This window comes from Rosa rugosa, chromosome 3, assembly GCF_958449725.1.
Source record: "Rosa rugosa chromosome 3, drRosRugo1.1, whole genome shotgun sequence".
Lineage (NCBI taxonomy): Eukaryota > Viridiplantae > Streptophyta > Magnoliopsida > Rosales > Rosaceae > Rosa > Rosa rugosa.
Window position 1 is genome coordinate 15,659,723 of NC_084822.1, and position 20,538 is coordinate 15,680,260.

Genomic DNA, 20,538 nt, shown 5'->3' on the forward strand with positions numbered 1-20,538 from the left:
CCGAGCCCCATGGTAGTGATCAACCAGCTACAAATGAAAGTTAAGCTTCAAAAAGGATTAAGTGGTCAACAATTTTTCTCTTCATCAACATACCTACACATCTTTTGCAGTCAAAACGAGTCTAAACGCCTTCATTTTAACCAAAGAAAAAAAAAATCAGCATAAAAGCAATACACCATTCACTTATCAAGATCTGTAGAAGATGACTACAAATATGAAATATATAATCAATCAAATATAAAAGTATATGTGTTACAAGAGCTCAAGTGCTGATTCCAGCTCACTCGCAGTTGTAAAAACCTTGCTACATCACTCCTCTAAAAACAAACTTTCCGAGAAAACCATCCAAAAGAATCCCATGTTTGATGAAACATGCAGAAGAATCCCACGGTTTGATACAACAGAAAACCGGTGAGATTGATAAGAGCATACCAACAAGAAAAAGATGCATCCCCTTTATATACCGAAAGCAATTGAATAAGGGACAGAAGAGAAAAAGCCACTCAACCATGCAAGTAGTCAAACAAAACAAAGAGAAAATGGAGATGGTTAGATGGCAATCAAAAGATTCCAAATTACCCTCCTGCTGAGTGAGAGACTGGAGTTGTTTCAAAGCGACCATCCTTATACACATGAATAAACTGTTCTGGCAATGCGTGCTCGCCCTGCAAGATACATAATGGTAAGCCCTCCCAAGTCAACTCAAGCAAACAAACTAATATCTTATCATTTAGTCAGATTGTATTAGAAAGGTGCATTTCCCATTTGATGCAGAAACAGTAGAAAGGAAATTAAGTCACAAGATGCAACTCATTCATATTTTTCAACTTTTCTTGGTAATCCATACTACAAAAAAAAAATAAAAAATAAAAAAAAAATCCATTACATCGCACACTAGAGGTTAAAAGCGATTTCGATTCAGTGAAATAAAAATTATTTATCACCTGCACTGGAGCATTCCTAATACCTCACAGTACATTCCTACTGCTTATGGTATTATGTACAAGCATATTAGTGAATCCAGACTTGTCTGCAGAAACTATCTAAGTTGGGCATCGGCGGATATGCTGCTTCTCCAGTCCCTTGAAAATACAGGAATTTCCCCATACATCTCATACAGGCATTGTAAGAAAATATCTAACCTAACTAAAGTGGTACGTCATTCCTGTCATTAATCATGTCACGTCTTACCTAACCTATATGGTAAATATTTTTTCCCCTTGATCCTATTCTTACTAACATCAATTTTGGAACAACTGACCCCAACCTAACCCTAATCCCACCTTGCCACCTAATCTTCAGGACAAGTGGACAAAAAGATCCAATACTGGGGATCCACTTTGAAATAATGAAGAACTTGATGTGGTGAGAATTAAAACATTTAAGGCAACAACTACCGCACACAAGCTCAATTTCAATCATGAGACAATGTTACCACTGCATAGGTGCAGATTAAACACGTTATCTGCTGATGATTTGGACAAAAGATCTAACTGTTGCATCATACTGTGAGATTTTTAGGTATAAAGTTACCAATGCAAATGCAATGTAGGTAACATACAACATAAAAAGCCTAATGTTATTGGTAATAAAATATGCTTTGACCAATATTTTAATCAAAATCAAATTTGAAACATCTCTACATATACTGCATCAAGGAAAAAAATTCGCAATAGCTAAACACAAACTTAATAAAAGAACAAATAAACATACCCAATCGCCATCAGGTTCAGCACCAGGTACCATTATATTCACTTCACTTGATTTAGCCGTTGTTATAGATGCAGACAGAGCATCCTTGCTTAAATAAAATTGGCAGCCAGCTGTGTTGTCAATTGAAACTGTTGGGGCGGAGCCCTGGAATAGCCATAAAATGAGTTAATATAACTACTCACAAACCGAATATATGGATCACTATATAAGAACTGAGTAGTGCAATGTCGGATGGTAACATTGCAAAAGTTCCATTTGATGTCTTCAAGTCAAATTTCATATAACAAAGATGGTATGGTTATTTTGTACACTCCATATATTGTTGAGGTTACTCCTTACATCTACGCAGCCATTCCATGGTATGAGTATCACAAACTATGGAGAAACTCAGTATCCTGTGATACAATTATCAAGATTTTAAGAGAAAAATAGATACCTGACATTGCACCTCAACACGGTTGCAATTGACGATCTCAAAAGCAGCCACAACATCCTGTCATCAAAAGAGAACACAGAAAATGAGACTGGATACATGCATATGCATTGCTTCCATTAATGATGTTGTACTAACCTGAAATACAACTCCCATCTTAGTGCATTTGTCAATTGTAATGTTGTTTACTTTCCCTGCATATTCAGCAAATAACAATAAGTTGCACATGGCATTTCATACAAGTAGCCTAGCATTTATGTAGAACATACCATATGAATTTGGTATAGGGGTTGTTTGGAAAGACAATCGACATTTCAAGATATTTATACAATTGGGAATAAAGTTTGGCATATAGTTAAATTACCTTGAATTTGCAAAACAGAGTCTTTGCATCCAAAAATATATACTGACTGTTTTGGATCACATTCACTAATCACCAAATCCTTCTTTCCAATCTGATTCTCAACAGCCCACCTGCCGAAGGCATAACAATGGCAAATATGAATCACTTACTGGCATTAATTCCTTATAAGAATTTGAACCATAGTACGATGAATATGAACACTCACTTCCGACCCATTTGAAGCTCAAACTTCGGAGGTCCTACTTTAGAAACAGCAGGTGCACTAGTACGACTTTCTTTCTCCTGGGTACCAACAACCCCAGTTCTGTCAGCACGATTCTTTGTCTTCATATCATCTGTGACCTTTCTCAGACCTAGGGAACAAGAAAACCAAATCACATCTCTCCAATGTAGCGAAAATATTGAATCAACAGAAACAAAAAAATACCTGAAGTGACAGGCTTGCCAGAATTGATCTCTTGGAAAACAGCTGCCATCCCTTCTTTCGGGCGTGATGACGAAGCCTTAGAAGTTTCAGAACTGAAGAGTGAAGCCGATGGAGGAGGTGGAGGAGCAGGTGCACCTGGTGCCGGAGCTTTTGGTTTTGATGGAGCATCAGTAACAGCTGTGCCGGTTGGACTCCAGACTGGACCCAACGGATAGAAACTCTTAACATATTCTCTCAAACCAGGCATATATAGTTCCTTCATAGCTTTGGCCCACTCTACATGATTTGGGTCTTTGGTTTTATACTCGACAAGAATCTGTATATTTTCATGCCACAGAGTCAGCACCTTCTTAATGGAAATTTTGCTCATATAAGCATCAGTGATCAACAAGTTGGTGAAAACAGCATGTGCAATTAGACAATGTGATTCTGGGACATGCGCATGTGTATTCATGCAATTTATGAGATTCTGGAAGATATGAAGAGTACCTTGTTGTTGTAAAATTCAGCCATCTGCCAACTTTCTTCGACATGTGCAATAGGCATGCTCATACCTTGTTTAAAGGGAGAAAAAATAATAAGGGTCTGGAAAAATGAACGAGTTCACACATTCCTAACCGAGTATAGTTATGGTTCATTTCCATTACCACATTCTTTCCCTGTATAGGCAATCCATGCTAAAGCTGAGAGACTGTCAGCAGCACTCTTCAAGTGATTGAAAAAATCAGATCGCCTTCCTTCTGTCAATTTATTTGCCTTTGTAATGACCTCATTGAGTGGCTTCAGAAATTCAGCCAACCCTGCATTGTCAGGTTTCTGCACAAAGAAAAACAAAAAGACGGTGTTAAACTTGGGCAACCCAATTCTACCTCATATACCAGATATAACCTATAACTCATTCTACCATCAAAATAGAAATCCCATCTTCAATATTCTTAGTCAATAATTGCAGCATGAATCATTCAATTCCACCAAGATAGCAACACCATACTTCAAATTCGAAAAGTTGTTTCTTTTTTACATTTACCATTTCATTGCTAATTTGCTACTCTAAGTTTTGCTTTTCAACACAAAAAACTTGCATTTCTTTATAACTGTATAAATAATGCATAAACTATTCGCCAACACAAATGGAGAACCGCCCATCAGATCCAAACACATAGGAAAAGATCGCGCATTGGTTTCCCGGTCCTATACATAATCACTCACATTTCGAATCCAATTAACATTGCACACTAAAACCGCACCTCAATCTCAAAATTCACCATCTCTTAACCTAAACTCAAACCTCTCCTCCAATCCATACGTAAAATCCAAAACCCAGCACCCAATCCAAATCAAACAAAAGAATAGGGAAATGAAAACTCAAAGCTAAAAGCCCAAAGAATAGGGTGGCACTGACCTTGTGTTGCTTGACCTTGATAATCAGGTCCTTCTGTGCGGCAAAAGCCTCCGCCACAATCTTGGTGATATCCAACACCTGTCCCCCAATCTTCTCCGCCGCGGCAGAAACCCTACCCACGTACTGCCCAATCAGATCCTCGAACGCCAAAACCGACGGATCCAGCGGCGCGTCGTCCCCACTCGCCGCCGCAGCAGCAGCAGAGCCCCCGGACATCGACAGCGCCTCCAGGCGCGTCACCGCCGATTCAAGCCGCTGTATCAGCTTCTCCTCCATCGCTCAAATTCTCTGTGGCTCACTCTATGCGTCTGTATCTGTGACTCTGTGTTTTAGATTAGATCTGGGTCGCGTGGGGTGGTGTGGCCGTTAATTAGTAGAGCGTGTTCGTTTGGGCTATTATTCTTTCTTCTTCTTTTTTTTCTTTAATTTTTTTTTTTTTTGGTGACGCGGAAAGGTGAATTTGATTTAGCGGGGGTCTGGGGTTAGACTTCGCGCGCGGATTTTGGGATTTTAGTTTTGGGAGACACGTGGCGGACACGGAGGTAAACGTGGCTGTTCGTGCGCTGTTGAACACCGATCTTAATACTGGAGGGGATAGTGTGAGGTGGGGTCCTTGAATATTTAGCGTGAGACCTAAGCGATCGTAGTTGATTAATAACGATCACTAATGTCAAAGTGATCATTTATCATTTACATGTGTTTCCACATGAGAATCATTGGCTCTTATATATAGCTACAAATCTTGTACAGGTCGTGTTGGCATTCTTATACAAAGCTGTGACAAAATCCATTTACTGATCTCAGAGAATCATAGGTAAATGCATTCTGTATAAGCATGGGTTTGCAACACATGTTGCAATCTCCGAGTCAGTAGTCAGTTCTATTGGGAGTCCGTTTTTGGAAAGTAGGATTTGGGTTTTATGTAATTACATTTTTGAAGATATTTCTGATTGTTAAAATAGTGGTGTTGATGTCCTAGGTATTTTAGGATTTGTCCATTCATAATTGATTATCTTTAAGATTTGTTGGATTTCTTATATGGAAAGTTTATTTAGGAAATAAAGGGGAATTAAGGTAGAATCTTGGGGCATTGAGTTTTTGCCGTTGGTCAATTATATATTCAAAATATACATGGTCAGAAGCCAAGAAATTGGAACGCAAGAATTTTTGAGGCGTCTTGCATGTTTGCTAATTGAGGCTTCACCAGAGTCAAAACACTTAGTCCATGTTTAAGTGTTTTTTATCATTGTTTCATATGCATAACTTCTCTTGAGATCAGTAGAGGAGATGTGAAGAAAGGAGAGCGATATTTGGTGATCGTTTAAGTGAAGACGGAGTTCGAGACGGAAGACAAACTTTGGATTAGTTTTTGTCTAATCATTGTAGCTGAGCTAGTGCTATTCAAGTTTGTAAAGAACATATCCTTCATCATAAGTTAATTCTTATTTTGGGTTCTCAAGAGTAAGAGCCCCGCAGTGTTTTTAATTTGATGATTAAGGTTTTCACTGCGTAACCAAAAATCTGGTGTTCTGTGTATTATTTTTGGTTTCTGCCCAGTAAGGATTGATATGTGCCTTGCAATCCCCGTTTTCCAGAAAAACGTTTCATCCTTGTATTTTCACTATATTTTTGAAACTCAATAGGAGTCTTCCAGTCCTAGAAGCATATAGAGCTTCAGTGACATTAATAATTGTGCCATTTGGCAACAGCAATTGGGCTGGTCCTCTACCATGAATCAATTTTGATGATCTAGCCATTGTAGTCACAGAAGATCGAGTAGGCGACATCCATAGAAATATGTCCAAAACATTCAATCAAAATAAATCGAGACTTTATTAATAATAACCAATGATTACATCAAAGTTTCCTGACCAAAATGTAATCCAAAATAAAAATCAAACTTAAACAAATTGTAGTCACTCAATCCTTTTGGTAACTCCAATTTGGTTTTGACCAGGTAAGGTAAGGGTTGATTTTGATGGAGCTATGCTCTCTTGTAAAACCGTTCTCTCAGTTCAAACCTTTCCTAGACATCACAATTAATTGGATGAGCATAGTGAGAAAGAGCTAAATCAAAATGCCATTTATTGTTTAAGGCATAATTGCCCTACACTAATCAAAATCTGCGACATTCTTGTGCACTTCTTTGCCAGATTTGAAGTCCGCTATGGTGAGATTGATGTCATTATCATCTCCATCATCTCCTTTTTCGGCTAAATAGGGTTCTTGCTCCCTCAAGTCCCTATATGCCTTGTATTGCAGCTAACTTGTTGCTTGCGTTACATTGCTTGAACCACTTGATCCACATCGATGACACACGTCATTGTGGTTGCCTCCTTTCAATTAAGGTGCATTGTTTACACTTGGTTGGCTCCCCTAGAGGAATTGGCGCCATGACCACATCCTTGGGCGGCTTCCCCACGTCCTGGAGCGCCACGGCCCCTTCTCCCACTTTGCCATGTGTTGCCACGTGTCCGTCCTTTATTCTGACGGTTACCTTCCTTTGTAGGGCGGTTGTATGGACCTACACATCTATTTTGTCCCTTAGTTTTAGGGTTCCGCTCCTTGCGCCCTCCTTTGGGTGCATTATAATTCGCCTCGGGAACGCTCTTAGTTCCAACGGGCCTTGAATTATAATTTTTCACGAGGATGTTGTCATGTTTCTTAGCTACATACATAACATTAATTAGTTGATGAAACCTCGGGATCTGTCCAGCATTGTATTCACCTCTGTATTGCTTCAATACCAAAATAGCTGAGACAGGGAAGGTGGAGAGATTTTTCTCAATTAGCTCTTGATCTGTGATAGGTTGTCCACAGAACCCCAATATGGATTTGAGGCGTAGAGCTTCTGAATTATATTAAGAGACAGACTTGAAGTCGGCTAAGTGCAAGTTGTTCCATTGAACTTTTAAGTCAGGGAGGAGGGAATCTGGAACATTACCAAAGCGCTCTTGTAGCGCCACCCGTAGTTCTCTGGCATCCTTGATCGACATGTACTCCAGTCGGAGTGATTTGTCCATGTGGCGTCGCATCAAGATGAGGGCAGTAGCATTGTTTGTAGCCGTACACTCGAATATGAGCTCCAGGTTTGGCGCCTGGATTATGGGTAGATCCCTTTTGATGTGAGATGGTTCTCAACATCAGTGACCCAACTATGGTATTCCAAGCCAGTTGAATCAAGCATAGGAAAGCCGAGCTTTGGTTTCGACATCCTGAAAAGAAGAAGAAGAAATAGATTAGTTTCAGAGTCAAAGCTTCCACGACAACTAATAATAAGATTTCTGAGCTATGCTACCAAGAAATCGATTTCCAAGAATTTTGGATTAGACTGAAACAATGATGTTTATATGGTCAAATTTAATGCTTATGGGCGCTCTTAGTCCGAAGTCTTACGAACGCTCTTAGTTCGTATATAGCGTGAATCCTCACTATTCCGCTTTTATAGAATCGAACTGACGTTACAGAAAGGTGGGATGTAAAAGAAGGGAGGTTGCAAGTTTCTGAGAAAAAGAAAGAGAATTAAAGTAAGGAAAGCAGGAACTTTAATGTAAATACTTACTTGTTTGATCGAAGCTTGAAGCATGGCGTGTTGATGCATGCGTGCAAAGAAGATGGCCGAGATGTGTAGATGGCGAGGCTAGTCTAAGTGAGGCTATCCAGGTGGAGGTGAGGCTAACAGAGGTAGGGAGCAGGTGTGCGGGACAGGCAGGTGTAGGCGAGCACTAGAGCGTGAGGGCAGACGCTAGTGAGCAAGGCGCGAGGTGTGCTGGGTAGCAAGCGCACGGGCGTGTAGACGTGCAGCAGAGAGAGAGGCTAGCGCGAGCTAGGTGTTTGCGGTAGCAAGGCTAATGGCGGGGTATTTTTTTTTGGTTTTTGTGGTTAGGGCTCGTCTTGATAACGTGTTTTAGAATATGAGATGCAAGAGAGATTGTTGAGAGAATTGTGTGTGTATTAATTGATAATAGGAGCCCTATATATGGGGATTACAAAGTACAATTTCTTGGAATGCAAGAATTCCTATTCTAACTTGATTTGGGAATTCTCTCCTATTACAACTATAGAACTAATCCTAGTTTGACAAGGCACACTAAAGTCAACATTCTTCAACAGATGGGTCATCATCCTTTTTTGTTTGTCATTTATTGGGTTCGTACAAATTCCACTTTCATTGTGCTCAAGAGATTCATAGCGATGATGAGCTAAATATGGATAATTGCTAGCAAGATTGTCATCCGCATGCATCACAACAGTCGTTTCCTCTACCAATATATCTATCTAGAGGACAAACACCGAGTTCTCTCGATTGATCCTTGTACTATTGTACGGTTAGGATGGTGTAGCCAAATTTTATAGTATCGACAAGGTGATGGTAGTCCTTCCATCTCTTGCCGGTTTGGTGGGTCTAAATCTAACACCTCCATATGGCCTATATTCATGATATGAAATGACTTCAAAGATTGAATCATCTTTGAGTCGTTTCCTTCACATTAACAAAAGGCGATTGTAGTGAGAAGAGGTGTTGCTAGTTCTTGTCATTGTGAATATCAACTGATCACTTCTATTCAAAGTTAACAATCGCTTATGGGATTCTTTTTCTGAAGAGTACGTTATATTCTAAATATTTGAACGTGCAGGGTCTTTATTAGATGTACGGGTGTTTTTAGCATGAACCTGGTGAATATTAGGGACTTGCCCCATAGTGTGGTTATGGCGTTGTCATCATCTACTCCTGTGGTGAAGCCAAAACCTCCAGCTCCTATACATGTGATTCTTTTACTCCCGTAGACCCCATTGTTCGTTAGTTCCACTTCTATTGCTGGGGACTTGTTGGGTCCCAAATATCTTGCTTCTTAGGTACTGGTTGCTTATGTTGCCACTCACCTGCCACTTGGAGCAATTCCCATATATTCAGATGAAAATGTTACGGTTACCCTCAGTCCAATACCATCAACTCTGGGAAAAATTGTGGGCCTAACCGCTTTCCTCAACAAGACTCCTTCCCATTTGATTTGTCCAATTGGAGAAATTCGTCTTGCTATTGCTATATCTGAAAACTAAGAACTACAGAAGAAATTATCCCCTGCAGAGAATTAATCGTCCCATATTGGTTTGGGAAGAACATTACCTTGAAAGAGGGACTTCTATGTGTTGAACAAGGACGCTAACCTGTTGAACAAGGCACTTTTATGTGATTATTTTCTTATAATGGATGTTAGCGCTAAACTGATTATGGCGGTGCAGTATTGCTGATAAACCGAGATACCTAGACACTCAAAATTGAACGATATGACCATGATGACAAAATACATACTCGACTTAACTGTGTTTCTGGCTTTTTGTAGACTCTCTGCTTGAGGCCGCCACGTCAGCTTCAGCTTAAATACTCAAATGGTTCTTAATGAAAACTTGAATTTTAATCCGTTTCATAAAAATTGAGATAAGTTGTCCTGCAAAACCGAAAAATTGGCCCAAAAAAAAAAGTTTCAGGCCTTATTCATTCCCAAAAGGTTGAGACACAACTTTTGGGCTTGGTCTGGGCTTGATTCAGTCCCAAAAGTTTGAGATACAACTTTCAGACCGAGCCTAAAATACGTCAGTTCGGATTCAGGCTTTTCAAATTTTATAATTAATTGGCTCGATCCGTGCTCAGCCCTACGTGTGTTCAGCCTGATCTTTGCATTTGATTATAATTTTCTTTCTTTCTATTCCGTTTTTAAACGATTTCTATCCGGAAGTGAAGCGTTGGCTGATGTTACTCCCTCTGCAACTTGGAGGTCAGCAGCCATGGCGGCTGGTCTCCTAGAGGCAGTGCTTTGTGATTCTAGATCTAGGGTTTTTTTTTTTTGTTGTTGTTGGGTTTTTGGGCCTCGGTGTGTTATTTTCTGTTGGATGTAGGTTAATTAAGCTTTTGTCTATTGTCTAGGACCTTTGCTTCCTTATGTACATCTACTTCTACATTTGTAGTTGTTTTGTTAATGAATGAACTATTTGACAAAAAAAAAAAAACGATTTCTATTGGAGGGTTTTTTTTTCCAAGTCTTAATCATGCATTGACTTTGTCCTGCTTCTGGAAGAGCATATATACCATTTCAGCCCCTCATCAGAGACGATACTCTGAAAATCACTAGTGGGTTAGGAAATTAGAATATAAATAAACGTTCAATTTAAGAAAGAGATAAGACAGAGACAGAGGCATTAATTATGTGGTTTTTCTCCATTGAATATATCAAAGACTTGGTGAATTGCTGTTGCCGCTAGCAGGCTCATTCTTCGTTTTCGTTACTGGTGATGAGCTGATTCCTGATCATTGAGCCTTCCTAGCTAGCTAATATGAATTCCTTTGTGCTTTTTCAGTCCTCTTTGATTCCTTTGCTTTTGATCACTTCCTTTCTGTCGATCAATTTTCAATCAAGTGTGTGCGCCGATGATGCAGTGGAATATGCCAACTGCAGCCAACCTATTACCTGCGGGGGTGTCAAAAGCAAAGTCTCTTATCCCTTTCGGGGAGCGAACCGAGCTGATTACTGTGGCAAATCTGGGTTTGACGTCACATGCGAAGCCAACGTCCCAATGATCACCATGGAGAATATCAAGTTCAGAATTCTTGACATGACTACAACAACTCCTACTGTAAAAGTTGCTAGGCAGGATTACTGGGAAACTATCTGTCCGCCGACATATGTTTCCACAAACCTCAACTTCTCTCTCTTCACTTACTCTTCTGGGCTTCTGAACGTGTCCTTTTGGTACGGATGCAATACAACCTTTTCAGTCTTAGGTAATTCGCATGAATGCAACAGTAGCGTCACTGCTTCCTATCTCACACAGAGGGGAGCTAGTAGTCTCCCATCTGATCCAGTTAGTACGGGCGCCTGTGATTATAAGGTTTTGGTTCCGGTATTTGCATCCGCTTCTGCGGATCTGGACAGCAATGCTACAGATATTGAGACTGCGATAGATGGTGGTTTTGATTTGGATGTGCTAAATGCTGATACTGACCTCTGCAACAGTTGCTTGTCATCAGGGGGAGTTTGTGGGCAAAACATGACTACTGTTGCCAACGAATTCAAGTGCTTTTGCCAGACTACTACATCTTCGACAACCACATGTACTGAAAGCTCTTCACAATCTCCAAATCCAGCTCCATCCAATTCAGGTATCATCAATTTCTCTCCTTATCGATATACATATACTAACTTTCCTAAATAAGATATACTTATAGATATACAAATTGGCCGTGAAAATCGATGTTAAAAATCAGTTATCTGTTTAGTTAAATTGATCGGATTTCAGGATTGGTCTGCCACAGTCCTCTTCATATTCCAAGCTGGGTAGCTTAGCTAGCTAATTAGCCATTTGCTTGACATCCCAGAACCAAATTAAGATACGAATTTCGGTGATTTACATATCATGTTTTAGACCATGGAGTTCATAATTGTTCTTGGACTTGATCATCCTTCCAATATGTTTGTGTTTGTTTCATAAGCTTTTAAGCTTAGACTAGATGGTCTGGTCGATCGAGGTTTAGGTAAAGTGGTAAACAGACTGAGAGGGTTTACCCACTTTTCAATTAAGACGGCTGATTTGTCTAACAAGTAATAACCAATACAAATTTGAAATTTCGTGCTGAGTCCTCCCGCTGCGAAAGTTGACCCAAAAAATGATCTAGTTCGCCATCATTTCCATTCACCAACAACATTAATATGACCAGAAAAAAAAAAAAAAAAAAACTCTTCATATTTCTAATATAATTTTTTTTTTTTTTAAAAGTAAAAACTTATAAATGTTTCACTATCCTCGATCCGGACTTGTATTTGTAATCACCCGTCAGCTAAGAGATGAAGAGACGACTTCAACCTTCATCTTCGATTAGGTCTTAGATCTAAGCAAACCACACACAGCCTCTATCTCTATCTCTAGAAATGCATCGCTATCTTCTCCTCCTGCAGCTCTTAATAATAATACCAGTATTCTTATCTGGGGTACCAAAATTCTTGGGGGTTGATGATGAGCGGTACCTCACTGCAGCCAATCGTTCGAGTGTGCAAGTATAGGGAGCATCGGTTACCCTTTCTGGGGATCAAACCGACCCGATTACTGTGGCTCCCGGAGTTCAAGTTGAACTGCAGCGGCGACGCCCCGTCTATCTTGATCCAGGAACAAGAGTTTCGAGTCCTTTCTATCAATCAGAGTCAAAGCAGTTTCACAATTGCTAGAGCCGATTACTGGAACAATGTTTGTCCGGTGTCCCTTACCAATACCACCTCACATGATATTTATAGTATTGACCGCTGTGAATCAATTTGCTTAAATGATTGCCATTGCACTGCTTATGGTTATAGCAGCTCTTCTTCTGAATGTTCAACTTGGAAAGGAGATCTGTGGGCGGATGAAAATGGAAGAACTTTACACATTAGACTAGCAGCTTCTGATTATAAGAATAAAAAAAGTAATGTGATGTTTATTTGTGTCTGGTAGGTGGCCTTAACTTTGGGCCATCATATGTATTGCTCAACCCGATATTTTTCTTTTCTTTGCAGCTGGTAGAAAGCGAACCATTGTAATCGCAACATTCATAGCAACACCAGGGTTGCTTGCTATAGTTTTTGGCTATTTTTTATGGAAGAAAACACTGGGAAAGAGAAGGTACTTCTACCACTCTCTGTCTCTCTTCATACACCCACAAATGTGAAGCCAGACATATTCTAGTAATCAAAACAAACACTGAACTATCAATATTTTGGATCGTTAGTGAAACTATAAAGTATCTTAGTGCTGCTGGTGTGGAGAATGATACAGAACTACCACTATTCAGTTTGAGGAGTATATTAGTAGCTACTAATAACTTCTCTGAAGCGAATAAACTAGGAGAGGGAGGATTCGGCCCTGTTTATAAGGTGAGCCTTCCTCTATGTGCTTCAATTGCAAACACAATTTTCTTCATGAATATGAGTATTTTGTAATTTGGTAATTTCCTTAATTTATAAGGTTTTTTTTTTTGAAAGGAATTTATAAGGTGTTTTGTTTGCCGAAATTTTCACCAACTTTAACAGGGGATTTTGCCTGAAAATCAAGAAGTAGCCATAAAAAGGCTATCAAAGAAGTCCGGACAAGGACAACAGGAGTTCATGAATGAGTTAAAGCTTATAGCGAAGCTCCAACATACCAAACTTGTTAGACTCTTGGGTTGCTGCACTGAAGCAGAGGAAATGATGTTGATTTATGAGTACATGCCCAATCGAAGTTTGGACAAATTTCTGTTTGGTATATGCTCATTTCTACTAAGATTCTACTAGATAATATTTTTAATCTAGATTTGGTTGTCAATCATTCTTCTTCATGGTGCAGATCCATCTGAAAAGACAAAATTGGACTGGGATAGACGTTTAAGAATTATAGAAGGTATAGCTCAAGGATTGCTTTATATACACAAGTATTCAAGATTAAAAATCATTCACAGGGATCTAAAAGCAAGTAATATTCTATTGGATGGAACAATGAACCCCAAGATTTCTGACTTTGGAATGGCAAAGATTTTTGACATAAATCAAACTGAAGCAAATACTAACAGGGTTGTTGGGACCTAGTAAGTGTTTCCAGCAAATGATTTCATTCATGTACTATATTATAATCACTACTATTGCTAATTTCATTGTCGTTTGTGCAGCGGCTACATGTCACCTGAGTATGCACGTTATGGTCATTTCTCTGAGAAATCGGATGTCTTTAGTTTTGGAGTTTTGTTGTTGGAGATTGTAAGTGGAAAGAAAAATTCTAGTTTCTATCGTTTTGAACGTTCACTGACTCTCGCTGGATGGGTAGGTAAAAAGCCTTGCAAATTTGCAAGGTACTAGAAGGTTTAAAATTTCAAATATATTGGTACATTCATGCAAGAACGGTTATGATCGTGTCTATATTTTTTCTTAGGCATGGGACCTATGGAAAGAAGGAAGGGGAATAGAGGTGATTGATGCGTCAATAAGGGAAACATTACAGGCTCATGAGGCTTTAAGGTGTATCAATATAGGACTTTTGTGCGTTCAAGAATCTGCAGCTGATCGACCTGCAATGGCATCAGTAATTCACATGTTGCAGGGAAATGAAGCTGCCTCTCTTCCACCTACCAAAGCACCTGCCTTTTCAACACAGACGAATTTCAGTACTATTGGTCCTTCTTCTCAAACACCTACCAATTATTCAAACAATGCACTCACAATTAGTTTGCCAGAAGCTCGATAAACGCTTCAACAATGTTTCCTTTCTTCGACACATTCAAAGTTAAAGGTATAGCAATCTGTTTTTGTTATATAGTTCCTTAACAACTTTTTTCATTTGATTCCCCTATTTTGAGGTATGAGTCTTTATGGACCTTATATTCTTGTATTTTCTTATATTTTGAGAAGAGATAAGGGATTGAACTTGTAACCTCATATGAAACCAGTAAACTATGCCCTATTGGTAATTTGGGATAACTAACACTGTAGAGGAGGTCACAACTTCAGATTTCACTAGCATCATGGGATGAGATAACTAAAACTAGCCTGCAAACACGTGCTCATGTATAAGAAAATTTCTCAGATAAAAAAATAATAAAACACAAGTTTAGTGGCGTTGCTTGCCCAGTGGCGTCCCCACATCGACGGTGCGGCTAGACAAGCGTGGTTGGACGGTGGTCAGCGATGGGGGCTGCAGCAGGAAACTCTGTTTCATCATATGACGGCTGCGATGGTGGCTTCATGGTTCACGTTTTGGTGGTCAGCCGCATGTGAGGCGCTGGCTGGTCAGTCTGGGTTGCAGCGATAGAGTATGGGTTGCAGCTATAGGGTATGATAACACGGAAATCTGGTTTGCGGAGGGTTGTTATGCGGTGGTTGGTGAAGCGAGGTCTGGTTTGTTTGATTAACGTGCATGATCAAAATGGGTTTTGTTGGATTGGGGTTGGCGTCAGTCGACAAGTCACTAGAATCTAGGTTGATTTTGGATGGGTACATCAAATTTGGAAGGGAAAATTTCGCAAACAGTACACCAAGTAAAGACCACTAATAATTCTTATACATAAAGTTCCAAACCAAACATTTCGGTACACGAAATCTGAAACTCGACCCACTATCAGTACATGACGTCAATTTTTGACACCAAAATGTCCATTATACCCTCAGTTTTTTTTTTTTTAATAATTTTTTTTTTGTTATTTTTTTTCCTTCGTTTTTATCTCTTTCTTCTTCCTTCTTCCGGGCTCACTCCCTCGCTTCCAACGCCGCCTTCCTCACCTCCACGCTCACTCCCTCGCTTCAAACGCCGCCCTTGCCCTCCAATTGAACACCCATTCCTCCACCCGAGAGCAGGTTATGCTCTAAATTTAGTAGCTGGGTTAACAGAGGTGGGTGAGCTCGGGCTTCTTCTCACATGAAAACAGAGGTGGGTTTCGTGGAGCCGGAAGAAGGAAGAAGAAAGAGATAAAAACGAAGGAAAAAAAAAATAACAGAAAAAAAAAATTATTAAAAAAAAAAAACTGGGGCATAATGGACATTTTGGTGTCAAAAATTGACGTCGTGTACTGATAGTGGGTCGAGTTTCAGATTTTGTGTACCGAAATGTTTGGTTTGGAACTTTATGTATAAGAATTATTAGTGGTCTTTACTTGGTGTACTGTTTGCGAAATTTTCCCAATTTGGAAGGGATTGGTAAAACAGGTGAGTATATGGTTTTGGGATCGACCTTTGGGTATTCTGGATTTGATGTCCGGTGGGTATGAGCATCGGATTCTTGGTGGCTTGATTGAGTTCAAGATCTTTCCCCAAGGTTGGTGGTGGAGGTTTGGTCTTTGACCAACGTGTATGGTTGAGATACCAAGACACTCAAAATTGAGCGATATGACCATGATGACAAAAACTGTGTTTCTGGCTCTTCGTAGACTCTCTGCTTAAGGCCGCCATGTCAGCTTAAACACTCAAATGGTTCATAATGAAAACTTGAATTTTTAATCCATTTCATAAAAATTGTCCTGAAAACCCTAAAAATTGGCCCAAAAAAAGAAGTTCCGGGCCTTATTCGTTCCCAAAAAGTTGAGACACAACTTTTGGAGTTAGTCCGGGCTTGATTCGGTCCCAAATGTTTGAGATACAACTTTCAGACCGAGCCCAAAATACTTCAGTTCGGATTGAAGCTCTTCAGATTTTATAATTGGCTCGATCCGTGCTCAACCCTACGTGTATTCAACCTGATCCAAGAGATGGAAATGGATTATGCTATAATATATGGTACTAGGATCACTGCTAGACTCTTGACTTGAGGCTGACACGTCAGCATAAAGCAATTGAACGGTTAATAATGAAACATTCCCAAAATTTCAATTTTCATTCCGCAATAGCGCATTATTTCTCTCTCTAGATTTTTCTCAGTAGCCGAAACCCCAAAGCCTGACGCCGAGACCAAGTCACCAAACCCAGAAAAGGAGAATGGGGTCCAAGACGGAACGCCGAAGTTGCAGGCGGTGGCTCAGAGGCGGCGGCTGGCCTTTTATCCTAAGGTAGATCCTTTCGATCTCAATGACTATAGATATGAGGGCCCTAGACTTCTGGGGTTACCTCCTCCTCAGGTACAAACAAGTAATGGAATTGCAAGTTCTTTGCATTTGATTATAATTTCTTTCTTTCTATTCCGTTTTTAAACGATTTCTATTGGAGGGTTTTTTTTTTCCAAGTCTTAAGCATGCATTGACTTTGTCTTGCTTCTGGAAGAGCATACCATTCCAGCCCCTCATCAGAGACGATACTCTGAAAATCACTAGTGGGTTAGGAAATTAGAATATAAATAAACGTTCAATTTACCAGTAGGTGACTCATCCGTGTAGCAATTGGTGGTGCGAACAGAACATCCAAATAAGAAAGAGATAAAACAGAGACAGAGGCATTAATTATGTGGTTTTTCTCCCTTGAATATATCAAAGCTGACCGATTACCTATGAATAAAGACTTGGTGAATTGGTGTTGCCGCTAGCAGGCTCATTCTTCGTTTTCGTTACTGGTGATGAGCTGATTCCTGATCATTGAGCCTTCCTAGCTAGCTAATATGAATTCCTTTGTGCTTTTTCAGTCCTCTTTGATTCCTCTGCTTTTGATCACTTCCTTTATGTCGATCAATTTTCAATCAAGGGTGTGCGCCGATGATACAGTGGAATATGGCAACTGTAGCCAACCTATTACCTGCGGGAGCGTCAAAAGCAACATCTCTTACCCCTTTTGGGGAGCGAACCGACCTGAATACTGTGGCAAATCTGGGTTTGAGGTCACATGCGAAGCCAACGTCCCAATGATCACCATGAGGAATATCAAGTTCAGAATTCTTGACATGAGCAATAGTAGTACTACTACAACAACTCCTACTGTAAAAGTTGCTAGGCAGGATTACTGGGAAACTATCTGTCCCCTGACATATGTTCCCACAAACCTCGACACCTCTCTTTTCGATTACTCTTCTGGGCTTCTGAGCGTGTCTTTTTGGTACGGATGCAATTCAAACGTAACAGTCACAGGTAATTCGTATCGCTGCAACAGTAGCGTTACCGCTTCCTATCTCACACAGACGAGAGCTAGTGGTATCCTGGTTGATCCAGTTACTACGGGAGCCTGTCAATATAAGGTTTTGGTTCCGGTATTTGAATCCGCTTCTGTGGCTCTGGACAACAATGCTACAGATATTGAGATTGCGATAGATGGTGGTTTTGAATTGGATGTGCTAAATGCTGATACTGAACTCTGCAACGAGTGCTTGAAATCTGGGGGAGTTTGTGGCACTATTGCCAAAGAATTCAAGTGCTTTTGCCAGACTACTTCATCTTCGACAGCCACATGTACTGAAAGCTCTTAACCATCCAATTCAGGTATCATCAATTTCTCTCCTTATCGATATACATTTACTAACTCTCCTAAATAAGATATATGTATAGATATACAAATTGGCCTTGAAAATCGATGTTAAAAATCAGTTCTATTTAGTTAAATTGATCGGATTTCAGGATTGGTCTGCCATAGTACTCTTCTATATTCCAAGCCCGTCAGCTTAGCTAGCTAATTAGCCATTTGCTTGACATCCCAGAACCAAATTAAGATACGAATTTTGGTGATTTACATATCATGTTTTAGACCATGGAGTTCATAACTGTTCTTGGACAAATGTGCAGCAGTATTGTTATTATTACTATTATTATAGGTAAGAAAATTAAAACGTTGCCAAGTGTTTCTGGTGGCTTTCTCCGGGTACCTCACACAGAATGCTATACCGTCTGGGGTACCGATCCAACTCCTAAATCCTGTATCAATAACACACGCTTAGAGGGGTAAACCGTACTGGACGGTTTACGCCTCTCCGATGCTTGAATGAGAAACTAATATAGATGCGTATCAAGTAAATAGTGGACAAAAGGAGTTATTACCCGTAAAAGGTGGTTGTGCTAATGCCTTTATACTCGAGCATGTGAAGGAAGTCTCCCCCATCTTCGATGTGGGACACTAGTTGTTCTTCTGATGCCATATCAGTCCTCCTGTTGTGTAGATAGTTGGGCTGTGCTGGCCTTGCCCAGGGCCCTGGGTGCCCGGGGTGGCATCCCAAATGAGCCCCGCCATGGTGGGTCGTGAACCCGGCCCATGGCATAGTACATGGGAGTACCGATGGGGCCCAGCCGATAGTGCCAAACTTAGTTGAGACTTCCCTAGTATGTACAAGTCCCCCAAGTTCCCGTTCAAGATGTTTCTTGGGTGGGGACTTATTATTGTCTCGGAAGTTTGGCACTAGTGTGCCTATAGGGAGTCCCCCAAGTTCCCGTTCAAGGGATATCTTGAGCGGGTTACGCTGTAGGTAGCTAATCTACACGCTGCGATAGGGTGAGGGTTGAGCCTCCGGTACCCAATGGGTTAGAGAGGACTTGACTCTGATACCCGATGGGGAATAGGAAGTGAGCCTCCGGTACCCAATGGGGTAGAGGATGTGAGCCTCCGGTACCCGATGGGGTAGAGAGAGGACTTGCCTCTGATACCCGATGGGGTAGAGAGGACTTGGCTCTGATACCCGATGGGGTAGAGAAAGTGAGCCTCCGGTACCCAATGGGGTAGAGGATGTGAGCCTCCGGTACCCGATGGGGTAGAGAGAGGACTTGCCTCTGATACCCGATGGGGTAGAGAGGACTTGGCTCTGATACCCGATGGGGTAGAGAATGGAGCCTCCGGTACCCAATGGGGTAGAGGATGTGAGCCTCCGGTACCCGATGGGGTAGAGAGAGGACTTGGCTCTGATACCCGATGGGGTAGAGGATGTGAGCCTCCGGTACCCAATGGGGTAGAGAGAACTTGGCTCTGATACCCGATGGGGTAGAGAGAGGACTTGGCTCTGATACCCGATGGGGTAGAGGAAGTGAGCCTCCGGTACCCAATGGGGTAGAGGATGTGAGGCTCCGGTACCCGATGGGGTAGAGAGAGGACTTGGCTCTGATACCCGATGGGGTAGAGGAAGTGAGCCTCTGGTACCCAATGGGGTAGAGGATGTGAGGCTCCGGTACCCGATGGGGTAGAGAGAGGACTTGGCTCTGATACCCGATGGGGTAGAGGATGTGAGCCTCCGGTACCCAATGGGGTAGAGAGGACTTGGCTCTGATACCCGATGGGGTAGAGAGAGGACTTGGCTCTGGTACCCGATGGGGTAGAGGATGTGAGCCTCGTGGTACCCAATGGGGTAGGCGGTGCATGTCAGCCACGTGGGGCAGACTGAGTGCAATAAATGCCCGTCCCCTCAACTGACGGTTTTCGAGACGTGGGACACGTGTAGTGATCTTGCGGTTGAGGTCTTTTCGTCTTCAACGGCCCTGATGCTTTAGGGATTGAATTTAAGAGGGAAACAGACTGTTTCCCTTCTCACTTTCCAAAATTCTGAGAATTTGCGAGTTTTGCTTTTTACCTTCTCTCTGTGTGCCTCTGTTGCTGTGAGGAGTGAAGACGAAAACCTTGAGGTGCGATCACAGAGAAGGCCTTGGCCGGATTAGCGACTGCAGGAAAAGAGGTAAGAGAATGTGGTTTGGTTTTTGGTTTTTCTTGTGTGTTTCCGTTTGGCATGTTTTTTTTGTTTTTCCTGGGTTTTTTTTGTTTGCGTTTCTGGGTTACTCAGAATAAGCAATATGTGAAAGTGGGTAGGAATTGCTACGGCCG

The 20,538-nt window shown here is 41.0% G+C and overlaps 3 protein-coding genes across 7 annotated transcripts; 2 read left to right on the plus strand and 1 right to left on the minus strand.

Moving 5' to 3' along the window:
* Positions 1–194: 194 nt before the first annotated feature.
* LOC133738532 (cyclase-associated protein 1) lies at positions 195–4,798 on the minus strand. The gene is made up of 10 exons (XM_062166090.1): positions 4,340–4,798; positions 3,585–3,753; positions 3,427–3,491; positions 2,938–3,253; positions 2,716–2,863; positions 2,511–2,620; positions 2,285–2,340; positions 2,150–2,206; positions 1,714–1,857; positions 195–665 (listed from the first exon to the last, which is right to left on the minus strand). Exons 1-10 carry the CDS (start codon positions 4,613–4,615, stop codon positions 576–578), a joined length of 1,431 nt encoding a protein of 476 aa, XP_062022074.1. The 5' UTR covers positions 4,616–4,798; the 3' UTR covers positions 195–575.
* A 5,700-nt stretch (positions 4,799–10,498) lies between these two features.
* On the plus strand, positions 10,499–14,767 carry LOC133740844 (cysteine-rich receptor-like protein kinase 44). 5 transcript variants are annotated; one of them, XM_062168780.1, is made up of 7 exons: positions 10,499–11,498; positions 12,883–12,988; positions 13,095–13,239; positions 13,396–13,606; positions 13,691–13,928; positions 14,010–14,041; positions 14,270–14,457. In XM_062168780.1, exons 1-7 carry the CDS (start codon positions 10,673–10,675, stop codon positions 14,311–14,313), a joined length of 1,602 nt encoding a protein of 533 aa, XP_062024764.1. In that variant the 5' UTR covers positions 10,499–10,672; the 3' UTR covers positions 14,314–14,457. The 5 variants fall into 5 exon arrangements, with proteins under 5 accessions (XP_062024764.1, XP_062024762.1, XP_062024761.1 ...); XM_062168778.1 differs by having other exon boundaries at positions 10,500–11,498; positions 14,010–14,189; positions 14,270–14,443; XM_062168777.1 differs by having other exon boundaries at positions 10,503–11,498; positions 14,010–14,097; positions 14,270–14,767.
* A 1,954-nt stretch (positions 14,768–16,721) lies between these two features.
* On the plus strand, positions 16,722–18,211 carry LOC133737301 (LEAF RUST 10 DISEASE-RESISTANCE LOCUS RECEPTOR-LIKE PROTEIN KINASE-like 2.7). The gene is made up of 2 exons (XM_062164894.1): positions 16,722–16,940; positions 17,438–18,211. Exon 2 carries the CDS (start codon positions 17,474–17,476, stop codon positions 18,209–18,211), a length of 738 nt encoding a protein of 245 aa, XP_062020878.1. The 5' UTR covers positions 16,722–16,940; positions 17,438–17,473.
* Positions 18,212–20,538: the final 2,327 nt, after the last annotated feature.

Excerpts from the sequence above, each read along its gene's own strand:
- LOC133738532 (XM_062166090.1), bottom strand. The coding sequence starts at position 4,615 with ATGGAGGAGAAGCTGATACAGCGGCTTGAATCGGCGGTGACGCGCCTG. Across the intron at positions 2,621-2,715 it reads GAGCTTCAAATGGGTCGGAA|GTGGGCTGTTGAGAATCAGA; the intron begins GTGAGTGTTCAT and ends TGCCTTCGGCAG. Across the intron at positions 1,858-2,149 it reads GTGTTGAGGTGCAATGTCAG|GGCTCCGCCCCAACAGTTTC; the intron begins GTATCTATTTTT and ends TGGCTATTCCAG.
- LOC133740844 (XM_062168776.1), top strand. The coding sequence starts at position 10,673 with ATGAATTCCTTTGTGCTTTTTCAGTCCTCTTTGATTCCTTTGCTTTTG. Across the intron at positions 11,499-12,882 it reads TCCAGCTCCATCCAATTCAG|CTGGTAGAAAGCGAACCATT; the intron begins GTATCATCAATT and ends TTTTCTTTGCAG. Across the intron at positions 14,161-14,269 it reads CACTGACTCTCGCTGGATGG|GCATGGGACCTATGGAAAGA; the intron begins GTAGGTAAAAAG and ends ATTTTTTCTTAG.
- LOC133737301 (XM_062164894.1), top strand. The coding sequence starts at position 17,474 with ATGTCGATCAATTTTCAATCAAGGGTGTGCGCCGATGATACAGTGGAA.